This window comes from Salminus brasiliensis, chromosome 16 (assembly GCF_030463535.1).
Source record: "Salminus brasiliensis chromosome 16, fSalBra1.hap2, whole genome shotgun sequence".
NCBI lineage: Eukaryota > Metazoa > Chordata > Actinopteri > Characiformes > Bryconidae > Salminus > Salminus brasiliensis.
This window is the reverse complement of record NC_132893.1, coordinates 25,384,825-25,397,554: the sequence shown is the minus strand read 5'-3', so window position 1 is coordinate 25,397,554 and position 12,730 is coordinate 25,384,825. Positions and strand designations below refer to the sequence as shown.

Genomic DNA, 12,730 nt, shown 5'->3' with positions numbered 1-12,730 from the left:
AAACATGAACACATACACTACATATAGATCCTTACATTTAAATCCTCATAATCCAGTTTACACATTTATAAACGTCATTAGTCCTTTTATGTCATGGTATATCTTTTACTGCACCACTCTAGCCTTGTGAAGCCATTCGTCCAATCTGTGATGTGGTGGCACTGTTTCCTTTTCTTTCCTCCCAGATGGCCTTGTGGCATCGTAACAGCTCTAAATGAACTTAATGAGAAACTAAAAACCTTCTCTGGGAATGTAAAAGTGCCTTTTACGTTAAAGTCCTACCAGAAATGCAGCAATTTCCATGGAAAAATGAGCCAGCGCTGTAGCAAACTATTAATGTGAACCTGATTCTCTGGCTCAGGGCAGGCTGGCAGTCTGACAGTACATCAGTTTTCAATATACTTATGAAGAATGAAAGGCCTATTGCTGCTATACAGCTCAGTCTTCACATCAGTTGCTGCGCTACAGTGGCTACATTTGCATGTATGATCGTATAGCTATAATCTGTACAATACATGCACATGATTTAAGGTTCTGTTCAAAATCACTTTACTACATTATTACATGTCACAACTGTATACAGTTTAGAGTATAAGCACGTTGCTATTCACCTCTAAAAGTGTTTCGGAAAAGAGCCAGCAATATCTGGGAGCTGAGCCATGTTGGAGCCAAAGGCACTAACAACTGCTTCAGAGCTTGTAACCGCAGATTAAAAACTCTCCCACTGGACGGAGGTTAGTTGTTTAGTGTGCTTAGCCATGAGTGGATTGTTTGGAGAGTGCCAGCAGGAGCTGAGGTTTATGCCCTGCCGAATCTAATAAAAAAATCTCAGGTTTGAAAGTAATGTGCAAGTTGGGTTAAGGTGGCAGTGGGAGAAAACAGCTGAGTAACTGAATTTTATGTTTGTACTTTTACACTCCAAACATACAGATATTTGAAACTGATTTTCCTAAATGCTACAGGCTAAGTGTTTACTGGATTTCATTACTTGTCAGCAGGGCTAAACCTACATCACATTAGTGAGTCTGCCAAATAAGAGATGACTAAATCAGGTGAAAGGCAAAAACATTGGTAAATGGTGGCTTTTGTGGAGCTCCTAACAACATACCGACTTGCATCTCAGTGTAAGCAGGCTTGCAGATGATGAAACAAGTTTGGGATGAGATCTTCAGAAGAGCTCTTCAGCCGCTGTAATTCTATTTGCAAATTCCCTCGTCACATGCTTTTAATGAGTTGGGTTGAATCAGGTTTCAGCTCTCAGGGCAGGGCTGTTTTCAAGCATGAGATATCCATTGGGCTAGTGTAAGCGGATACATCAACGTCCAATACTACCTGGCACATGAACAACACCTCACTGCTCCACTGACCTCTGAGCCGCACTGAACCATGTATACTGGATATATCTGACCTGGTTATTGTCCACAACTGCATTAATATGACCATCAGGCTGGAACTGCTGGAACGGTTCAGAATCATGCAAATTAACACTGACTAACACTGTTCACCATACACCTAATAACAGCCTTGTGGCATTATGTCTTAAATATTCTAATCTAATCTTTATAACAGCATTATATGTCTGTAGTTTAAAGGGTTAATCTGAGCGCCACACACATATTTACACAGGCCCAGCTTTGGGGCCATTTAGTAAGGCAATGCCCCACCAACTAATCACTATGCCCCATTAAACCCAACATTTTGTGCATGCATGTTTTATACAAAACAACTGAAGTGAAAAAAACTGTGTGTGTGTGTGTGTTGCTTCTGAGCTGTGCCCCTATTATGCATTATTAAGGGAGGGTTGTACCACTGTGTATTGGCTGCATTTTATAAATGCACTGAATGCTGTGCGAAGATAAGTTAGCAGACAGATTTGTGAAGTAAGTGTGAACACACTGCACAAATATTACCTTCACATTGCAGTCCAGTAGCGTCCAGGTTGAATCCTCGCTGGCACTCACAACTGAAGCTGCCTGGTGAGTTCTGGCAGATGCCTTTAGCTCCACACAGGCTGGGTTCTGCTGCACACTCGTTATTATCTGAGAGAAAGAACATCCAAAAGTATGGCAAAAGGAAGTCATATTCTTTGTATTATGTCTTCAACAGAAGATAAATAAAACACATGAATCATAATTTTGTCTGTTGACAAGCTGCTAATTGGGTAGGTCACAAAAAAACAAAGTGGGTCATTAACTGCTACTGCATCTTATAATGAGGAAACAAAGTCCATATATGCTGACGCTACTGTTTGACTGAAAAGAAATGTGTGGCAGAACTAAAAAAAATATTGTTACTGTAGTGCAAAAACCTTTATCTGCAAAAAAGGAGAATTTTAACTTTCAATGGAAGTCAAGGGTAAAAAGATTCTGACACAATGTAGAGAACAGCTGCCAGATTCAAATGATGTCAAAAAGTGGAAGACAATAAAAATGGAGACACAAGGTTTCCGTGTGACAGGAATGTTGTGTCTCCATTTTGTATTTCCAAAATGGCAACTTTACAGGAGAAGCAAAAAATGTATTAAAGTTCAAATCATTCAAGATTTCATTCCCAAGTCACTTTAAAAAGCATTTCTACTGGTCCATTCATTAAGGTCAAACCATTTTAACTGCCAAGGTCAAATTATAAAAGAAAATGTAAAAAGATTTTGTGTATATATGGACAACATTACTGGGACACTTGCTAATTCACTGTTTTTTCTAAAATAGAGTACTTAGAGTTTTTTGATCCTTTTTTGTTAGGAATCGGTTGCATTCAGTGACAAAAGTGTCCGAATAGACAAAAAGAGGTCAGAATATTAGATGATCACCACCCCACCTCATCCCCACATCCCCAACTCATTCCAAAAGTATTGGATGGAGCACCATCATTCCAGAGTACACAGAGCTCCACAGCGTCAGTGCCAGGGGCCTTATACCCCTCTGGCGTTAGGCATTGGGTTCATGTTTATCTGCTCCAGAGAGTCCTATTCTATTGGCAATACTTCTATACAGGGCCTAGACAAGCTGCGTCAGTAATGGGTTACAGTAGCAGAATGCAATCATTAGAAGGGGTGTCCACATATAGTGTATATTAGAATATTTTTGTGTGTGTATATGTGTGTTGCACTCACCTATACATGCTGTGTGGTGTTGTGTAAAACCTGGAGGGCACTTGCAGGTGAAGCCACCGATAGTGTTAACACACATAAACTGGCAGTTGTGCCTCTTCACCTGGCACTCATCCAAATCTTGAAAGCAAAAACAAAAATGAACTCTTCACCTCAACCTCCTTACCTCACTGTCTTTAAAATACATAAAGAGCTGAGAAATCACTTTTGCCTCTAGAAAGATCTTGCAGTTCTACATGTATCTGAATGTTCATATCAGATCCTTCACTAAAACTATATACTGCATTCAAAGAAACCTGAGTGAGCAACAGTCATTTCTTATTTTATTTATTTATTAAAGAAAGTTAAGCAACATATAAATATGCCAGTTATTCACTAAAGTATGCAGCCAAACATTCTCTGTGTTTATTCATCACTCACATCACACTGATGTGGGCCAGTATGCTCTCCACCATGGAAAAGTGCTTAAACTCTGTGACTCTTGTGGCTTTTTAAGCATGAACTGTTCAGTTTAGGTTCTTTTACAGCTTTTCACTGATGGAATGGACCATTCTAAGACATGTTTGGATTAACATCTGTCTGTTTGTGCACTCTGGACCTTGGTATTGCAGTGTGAAAATTACAGACCTCTCTCATTTTCTAAGTAGGACAACTTGCACAATCAGTGGCTGACTAAATACTTTTTTGCCCCACTGTATGTATGACAGATCCCTACAGTGTTTGGTTTTCAACTAGTATAATGTGACTTTTCATGGCTCTCAAAGCTGTGTAAACTGTAAAGTCATATTTATATTAATAGTTTCCTACTAGTGCAATTCCACTAAAAGAATGTGACTCAATGTGAACTAGTGTCCAAAACTTGTGGCAGTTACATGTACTGTTACATCCCTACTGCAGAGAATATTAAAATATACTTTACAAATAAAGCCAGATACTAGGCACCTTCCCACATGACCATGAATTACTAACCATGCCGTAGGCTAAGTTAGGCCAGTCACGATAATTACGTTAATACAACTTACTGTTAAATATATGGATATGACTTCACTCATTTTTGCTGACCTTAATACTGCCCATTGTGTTAAGGAGAGTCCAATAACATGAATCAGCTCTTATGTCGACTTTAACACAGTGTTTGTATTTGATTTATGTTTTATTTATTTAGGATATTTATAAATATGTGTAATTGCAACAATGTCCAATGTCTATATGTAAATATTAGTATTGTAAGTATTACACATTAAACCAATACATTTTACACAGTGCAATAATGTAAGTATAGTTTAATTTGATGTTTATATATTCAGTTTTTTAATTTTGTTTGTATTTTAGTTTTTTAATTTATAAGGGACTATGTTAGACTATGTTAGTAGGGAAGTCTTTCACTCACCTTCAACACACGTGTGTTAATGTGATATGGCAATAAACCTTTGATTTGATTATATGTATATTTGCATCATGTTTAACAGCAGAGAAAAATCCCTAACTTTCTTGAAATTATAGCTTGAATTTGAATGACTTCCTAAAGTGACTCCAACATTTAAGAATATGAAACATCGCCCATGTTCATACTTTAATGAAAGGTCACAAAAAGGACAAACTCAGGATGGTGGTTACTGTGATGATAACTGCTCTTTCAACGCCCAGCAATAACCGCTACACACATCTCAACCGTGTAATGCTACCGTACAGGAATGTCATCATATGATCACTAGAAAAGGCTCATAATCTGCCTTAATTAAGGTCTGTGGAAAAACGGGTCAGTGCAAAATGAGAAAAAATGACAGCTGCCCATAAATGTCTCTGAAAGACTAATCAAGTGTTTACAATCCCTTGCTCACGTGTTCGCACACAGTGCTTTAGTGTTAGCAAAGCTTTAGGGGGAATAGTCATGGGACAAAGCGTCACCTTTACATGACCTGCCGTCCTCTTGAAGGGTATAGCCACGTGGACAGGAGCACACATAGCTTCCTTCTGTGTTCTTACAGATGAAGTTGCATGGCTTTGGAGACATAACACACTCATCCAGATCTGAGGAAATACCAGACAGATCACAGTGATATGTATCATATGAAATGTGGTAAAGGGGGATTTTCATTTTCATTCAAACAGAGTGTGTGTGCCTAAAAAGAAGTAAAAAGAAGGGCCTTACCCACACAAGCAGTGCCTGCAATACTGGCTGTATATCCAGATTTACAGTGGCATCTGTAAGAGCCCATTGTGTTGATACACCTGCCATTCTTACACACATCTGGTATCACCTTACACTCATCTATATCTGCAGATGAAAAACATCAGAGGTTCAGAGTTATGTCTAGCATCTGAAGCTCACAATAAGGGAGACCCTTCCAAAACCAAAGGAAAATAAAATATTAAATAAAGAGTTAAATGTCTAGTAAATGTGCTCAGGATCTACATTTATTAACTACCAACTATATGAGTCCCTCAACACAGGGACACATATCTTTGTTGAAGTCATTGGTGATGAACTGTACTATGTGTTATGGGTGTATTAACTGTGCTAGTAAACTGCAGACCTGTGCCATCTGTAGCATATCCAGGCCCATGTGGGCACAGTTTCTTGTACTTGGCAGTGCCAGGCAGAGGGCACAGCTCACACTGGTTCCCCCAGCCATGGCCACCATCACAGCAGCACTGGGACTTGGTGATGGCCGTTCGGCTGCTGGAAGACATCTGACACATGGTCTGCAGCACCTCCGTGAAACAGAATCCCTGCCTGTAGTCTAGGAGAGATATGATGCATAGACCGATAGGAAATCACATTTGGGCTCTTCAACTTATATATCTATATATATAGTCAAGCACATACACACACACACACACTCACATTGCTCATCCATGCTGACCAAGCAATTTATTGGGAAGACCATGCATAGAATAAATCATGGTGCATTATCATGCTAAAGTAGCCATCAGAAGAAAAAAAGGTAAATTGTGGTCATAAAGGAATGTATATGGTCAGAAACAATTCTCAAATAGCCTGTGGCATTCAAGCATTGATTGATTGCTATTAATGAGCCTAAACTGTGCCAAGTAAACATTCCCTACCATTACACCACCTCCACCAGTCTGGACTGGGTAGGCAGGTTGGGTCCATGGATTCATGCTGTTGTTGCCACATTTTAACCCTACCATCTGTGTGCCTCAGCAGAAAGTGAGATTCATTAGACCAGGTTTCCTTTTTCTAGTCTTCAACTGTTCATGTTTGGTGAGCCTATGCCCACTGCAGCCTCAGCTTTCTGTCCCTGGCTGACCCTGACCTGATTTTTTGCTGTTGTAGCCCATTTGCTTCAGCTTCAACATTTTACCTGAAGCTGCCGGCCTGTTTCTACATGATTCTGTGTACTGCACTGCTGCTGCACGATTTGCAGATTAGATAACTGCATGAATGAATAGGTGTACAGGCCCTCCTAATAAATTGCTTGGTGAGTGTACAAACAGAGAAACACCCGATCCACATTCTCTGTTTAGAAAACAGGAAAGGCTTACCTAGGCACTGAGTGTGTGTATGGTCAGGCTGGAAGCCTTCTCCACACTCACACACATAGCTGCCTATGGTGTTCACACAGCGGCCATTCTCACAAATACCAGGCTTAGTACGACACTCATTCTCATCTAAAAAGTTAGAGAAACACAAAAAAGGTGAGAGATTCACACATCTATACTTTAGCAATTTAGCAAATCTATTTTTAGTAGTAAGTAATTAATCTTCAGTGAATACGGAATAAACATTCTGACCTTGACACACATCGTCGTCCATCCGGCGCACCATCCCGGGAGGACATACACACATGAAGGTGCCAATGAGGTTCTTACAGTTCATGCCTCTGGTGTCACAATCATGTAAGCCCTCAGTACACTCATCCAGGTCTACAGTGTTAAGAGTTGGGAGAATGACAAAGAGAAATTTAGACTAAGTGGCTTTTGGAGCATTGCTGTGGGGATTTGATTTGATTGAATGAAGCCACAAAAGCATTAGTGAGATCAGAATGTTGGATGATAAGAACACTACATCTCATCCCCAACTTCTTAACTCATCACAAAAGTATTGGATGGAGCAACATCATGTGAAAGAACACTGTTCCACTGCTTTACTTCCCTCTGGCCCACTCCTGGCATTAGGATTGGTGACAATATGCTCATGTATGCCTGCTCCAGAGAGTACTAGGCATTTGCACATTTGTCTCAGACATACTTAAAGACAGAATTTTATGGATCTCATGTACATATACTATGTATATCTGATTACATGTTGACTTGCTGACTCACCCTGGCACATTCTGCCATCCTCTCGCAGTGTGTAGCCAGAAGGGCAGGAACACTCGTAGCCTCCAAATGTGTTGATGCAGCGAAATGCACAGAGTAAAGGATTCTGCCCACATTCATTTATATCTGTCATAAGCAAGAGAAATACAAAACAAAAAAATCCATAATATTTTAAGCGACTGTACAACTTAGTAAAGTAATTTTAAGAACTTAATATTAAACATTTTATTGTTCTCAGTTGTAAATCCTTTACAGTCAACAACTGTCTGAAGTATGTGGGGCAGAAACATCAGTAGAGATATCTTTTCTGGTGATGCTCTGCCAGGACTGCAATGCAGTGATTTTCAGCTCTTGCTACTTTCAGTGGCTTTTTGCCTTCACTCGTCTTCAGTAAGTGATATGAATTCTAAAAGGGGTTCAAGTCTGATGATTGATTTGTCGAGGACATTCCACTTTTAAGTCCTAAAAGAACTCCAGAACTGCTTTAAAGGTAAGAGTGGCTTGTGAGCAGTTCCTTTATAATCTAAGCACATGTATGAAACTATAACAAAAGTTGTTTTTAAACTGTGTTTGCTCTAACTCTATGTAAATACAACATATGCAGTCATAAAGGATGAAGAAAATGTTTGTTTCACCTTCACATGCCATCATAGGCCCTGGTTCAAAACCTTCCTCACAGATGCACTCGAAGCCTCCAATCACATTAGTGCATGTGCCATTTCCACAGGGATTTCCCACGGCACACTCGTCAACATCTGCATGGACAGAGGGAACTAATTATAGACAAAACTTGGAAAACTCAATCTAGACTTTATATTTATCTGGATTATTATGCAAACAGTTCTTCTATACTTGACAGGCTTTGCACTTTGCATTTGAGCTCACTACAAATCATTCGTAATTACATTAGAGTGGACTTCAATGAAGCCTGAGCTGAAGAAACTAGATTGATTGCTTTCCCAACAGAATGCCTTGCTTTCTGAAACATTCTCCTGGGAATCCAGTTTATCTGTAGTCTCCTTATTTTCATGAATGTATTCTTTGACCTATTGACAATACAATGAAGTTAAAGCTATAATAGATGACTTTGTAGAAACCAGTAGGCTAGTTTTTGAAAAAGCACAACTGGAAAAATCTCACCCCCTACTTCCAAAGCCACTCCCCCAAAACACATTAAATTTACATTTAAGGCCTTTAGCAGACTCTTATCCCGAGCGACTTACAAGTGCTTCACTGTTTACTCAGAAAACACCCTTAGCTTGTTTGTATAAGGATACAGGATCCAAAGATACCTTAGCTTAGATACTACTAAACACAAAAGTCTGTATGGAGACCATAATATTCAACACTTCACTTCGTCCAAGTACTTTTGGAAGAGGTGGGTCTTTAGTCTGTGTTTCAAGACAGCAAGTGACTCTGCTGTTCAGACACCCATGGTAAGTTCTTTCCACCACTTCAGTGCCAGGACAGAAAAAAGCCTGGACGCTGGTCTTCTGTGGATGGCGGGTCAGGCCAAACCATACTTGAAGCTGAAAGGGCTCTTGGTACTGATCGGCTTTTGACCTTTGCCATCAAGTTTGGAGGGGCTGGTTCATTCTTGGCTTTGTAGGCCAAACATCAGGGTTTTGAATCCGACATGGGCAGCAGCTACAGGAAGCCAGTGAAGAGAATGCAGCAGAGGAGTTACATGGTTGAAAAAAAGATTTCCTTACCAACACAGTGGACTCCAGTGTAGTTGAGTGTGTAGCCTGTAGGGCATTCACAGCGAAAGGAGCCATCAGTGTTGATGCAGTGGCCGTTGTGACAGATGCCTGGATTCTCCACACATTCGTTCACATCTAACAAACAAAGAAACCATACTTTGTTTAATCTGAGGCAAAACTTGCCTCCTTGTATTTCAGAGTATCCATGACAACTCTCTGATCAGATTTACTCAGTGGAGACAGATTTAGGTAATTTCACATTTCATTTAGGTCTTTTCACAACTGACCAACGAGGCCTTTGTCCACCAGAAGAAAATACAAACTCAGGAAAAAAGGTTAAATAGGAACAAACCTTTATTGCTTCTCCAAGTATTGTACAAAAATCACAAAATCATTTGATTATGTAATAAATCAATCATTAATCAATCAAGAAGTCAAAGTAAAATATTCTCTTGTCCCATTTTAAACAGAGCTTGTAAAAAATGAATGGGATTCATTGACTCAGAGCTACAGCTCCATCTGCTGGACAGAATTCAATTGTCTTTAATGGACTGGTTCCCTTACCTACGCTGGTGTCTCCAATGCCCGGAATGATCCCAACACCGAAGGGACAGAGGTCACGAAATCCAGCTAAAGCAGGGCAAGAATTAACATGTGAATAAATGCTGAATACAAGCATGTGAGTCTATTACAGAAAAGAGAAAGAGAAGGCACCGTCTTGCTCTCTGGGACAGAGCTCGCAGGGGTAACCCCAACCCTCCTTGGGCATAGCGCTGCAGCAGCACCTGGCCTTGGTGGTGTTGAAGGCCTGCGGGATGGAGCATTTGCCATTCTCAAAGCGGGTGAAGCAGAAGCTGACTCTTGTGTCTGTTTAAAAAAAAAGGCAAAAATGGTGCCTTAAATCTGGTTCAACTCAATATATGAAAAGCATGTGACAGTAGAACTGAGTAAGTGAATTAGAGAGGCCCAAGGAATGCTTAAATGCTTTAACCAAATGGTACCTCTGTACTTATCTTAAAGGAAGGCTTCAGTATTTTTCAACCTAGCATCCATGTGCCACATCAACAGCATGCAACTGATTAGCATGGGCAAACATTTTGATGTATTTGCATGTGCTTGGATGAGAATGCAATATCTGCTGATGTAAAATACCACAGTGGTACTGTATTCTTTAAGGAAACAATACACATTAATAACTCTTGCTGTGCCATTTAAGAAATGTACATGAATTAATTCAGCAAAACATGATATATTGGTTAACCAAAGAAGTCTAGCAGGGACTGAAGATCTTTGCTGACGCCCCTTATATCAAATCCACCAATAAAAACAAGTAACTAAACTTTGTATTTCTCTTAGACACCAGTATGGCTTTCCCCACATATGGCTTTGTTTATCACCATTGACTTTACTGATATAGCGGCATTAAGAGAGGTTGATTTAATGCAACGTGACTGCCAACTGCTGACACATTTAAAGCAGCACTTCACATAGACACCATCTATGGACAAAATGCTGATACTAGCAGTGCTATATATATATACATACAATTAATGCAGCAAACAGCAAATTAATATATGTACAGGCATAAGTATTTGGACAGTGACCATTTTTTTAAACATATTGTGTTACGGTACACTACCTCACTGGATTTGAATGTAACTGAAGTGTAGACTTTCAGTTTTAATTCAAGTTGAACAAAAATGTACATTTTGAATTAACTGTTAAAAGTAATTGGGCAATAAGATTGTTATCTTTGTTATTTCGTGACAAATTAAGGAGATCTAGAGTTGAATTTTGTAGCTGTCCATGGGAACTCGTAACATGCAAAAGGTCCCAAAAAGTGACTGGGAAAGTGAAAAAGGGCATCATTAGCCTGGATTAAAACAAACCTATCATAGAGATAGCATAAACTTTAAAAAGAGCTAAATCAACAATTTGATAAATTCTTAAAGCAACACATTAATGTTTGGGGGATTTAGTAATGTATTAAATACAAAGGGTTTACTTCAAGATGCAAACCACTGTTAACAATCAAGAACAGAAAGGCCAGATTAGACTAATAGAAAACATCTTAAAAGCCTGCCCAGTACAGCAACATTCTTTGCAACAGATGAAAACAAGATTAATTAGAGTATGCAGAATCTTAATCAGAAGCATCATCTGTCAAGTGGAGGCTATGTTTGCATGGGCTACCAGTGGAACTGGGTCACTTGTGTTTACCAGTGTGATGTGACTGCTGACAGACGTAACAGGATAAACTCTACAGTGATAGGTGTGGTGGATAATGACTAAAAATATGTTCACATGGCACTGAATAGAAACTAAACTAAGAAAATTGTCAGTGTCTAAATACTTATGGACCTGACTGTATGGTTGAAAGAGTGTGAACCAAAGCGTGACTTCATCATTCTCATAAAAGACGTTCATGTTGAAATCATTTGTTTAAATCAGAGTGACAAGTCGGCTGAATTACCATAACAGCGGCGTCCATTTTCAGAGAGCACAAAGCCTGGTTTGCACACACACTCGAAACTGCCCGGGTTGTTGAAGCAGGAGCCAAACAGACAGATGTTAGGGTCTTCCTCGCACTCGTTTACATCTGGCAGGGTCAGAAAGTGGAGCAGCTAGTCGTCACAACCAAACGGAGAGGTATTTAGACTACTCTGTCACAGAGAAAAGCTCCCCTCTGCTCTTAGTGTAAACCGAGAGGGGTAGAAAACACAAGTATTTATGTGACCTAGACACAGAAGCGGAGAAAGATTCAACGGATTATGAACTGCAGGAAGAGGATGGATACATCAGCGTCAGGCTGGATAACAGAGGACACTGGAGAACGGCATGCCTAAACACAAAGCCAATTAGAAGGGTGCACTGCCATTAACTGCATCTGTTTCTGTATTTGTTTAGGGCTCAAAACATCTGTATCTGTATTTAGATTTGAACTGGAAGTGGGCAAGGCCTTAACTTTTAATGGTTAACAGGCTAAATGGCATTTCATTATGTCTGTATGACTGAATGACAAGAAGCACTGATAAGCATATGAGGTGAATGTTCATGTTACATATTACAAACATTTCCAAATCTTTCCTCATAGGAGTGTAGTGCTACTTATAACAGTATATATATTCCAACACCTGGTTTAGCAAATGCTTAATTATGGTTAATCCGGTGAGATGGTGATAGAATTGGGGGCATCTAGAAAAACCTAGATCCAAGCTTCGTTCATCAAACGCTTTTTACTTGTACATGCAAAAATAATCGTAATTCTGGGATGTATAAATGTCACTGCGTAACAACACTGTGAGTTGATTATTCTACAAGCAAAAACACCTAATCCTGAGATAAATGGTTTAAAAAAGTGCCTGAAACTGCTGCACAGTGCTAATATATATATATATATAAGTTCTTCCCATCAAGGGTAAGCTCATATATTCCTTGAGTCTTGCCCTTTTTCTATGTTACTTAAACCACTCTGCAACTGCTCATCCTCAAAACAGATATTAGCAGTTACTGATGAAAAATAGTTACTGCATAATAACATTTAACATGTATGAGTAAGTATATTAAGCCATTAAGCCTAGTGTTCAAAAGGTTAAAAAAGGACCCATGCTTATAGGTCACTATTTACATG

At 39.4% G+C, this 12,730-nt stretch overlaps 1 protein-coding gene across 1 annotated transcript in view; it reads right to left on the bottom strand.

The window, feature by feature from the left end:
* fbn2a (fibrillin 2a) overlaps window positions 1–12,730 on the bottom strand; it is a 76,719-nt gene that overhangs the window by 3,964 nt on the left and 60,025 nt on the right. Inside the window, exons 49-61 of the mRNA XM_072659500.1 lie at window positions 11,573–11,698; window positions 9,814–9,966; window positions 9,664–9,729; window positions 9,109–9,234; window positions 8,032–8,151; window positions 7,400–7,522; window positions 6,869–7,000; window positions 6,620–6,745; window positions 5,647–5,853; window positions 5,262–5,387; window positions 5,018–5,140; window positions 3,113–3,229; window positions 1,911–2,039 (exon numbers count right to left, since the gene is read on the bottom strand). Coding sequence (XP_072515601.1) covers window positions 1,911–2,039; window positions 3,113–3,229; window positions 5,018–5,140; window positions 5,262–5,387; window positions 5,647–5,853; window positions 6,620–6,745; window positions 6,869–7,000; window positions 7,400–7,522; window positions 8,032–8,151; window positions 9,109–9,234; window positions 9,664–9,729; window positions 9,814–9,966; window positions 11,573–11,698 — 1,674 coding nt within the window. The remainder of the gene's footprint in view (window positions 1–1,910; window positions 2,040–3,112; window positions 3,230–5,017; window positions 5,141–5,261; window positions 5,388–5,646; window positions 5,854–6,619; window positions 6,746–6,868; window positions 7,001–7,399; window positions 7,523–8,031; window positions 8,152–9,108; window positions 9,235–9,663; window positions 9,730–9,813; window positions 9,967–11,572; window positions 11,699–12,730) is intronic.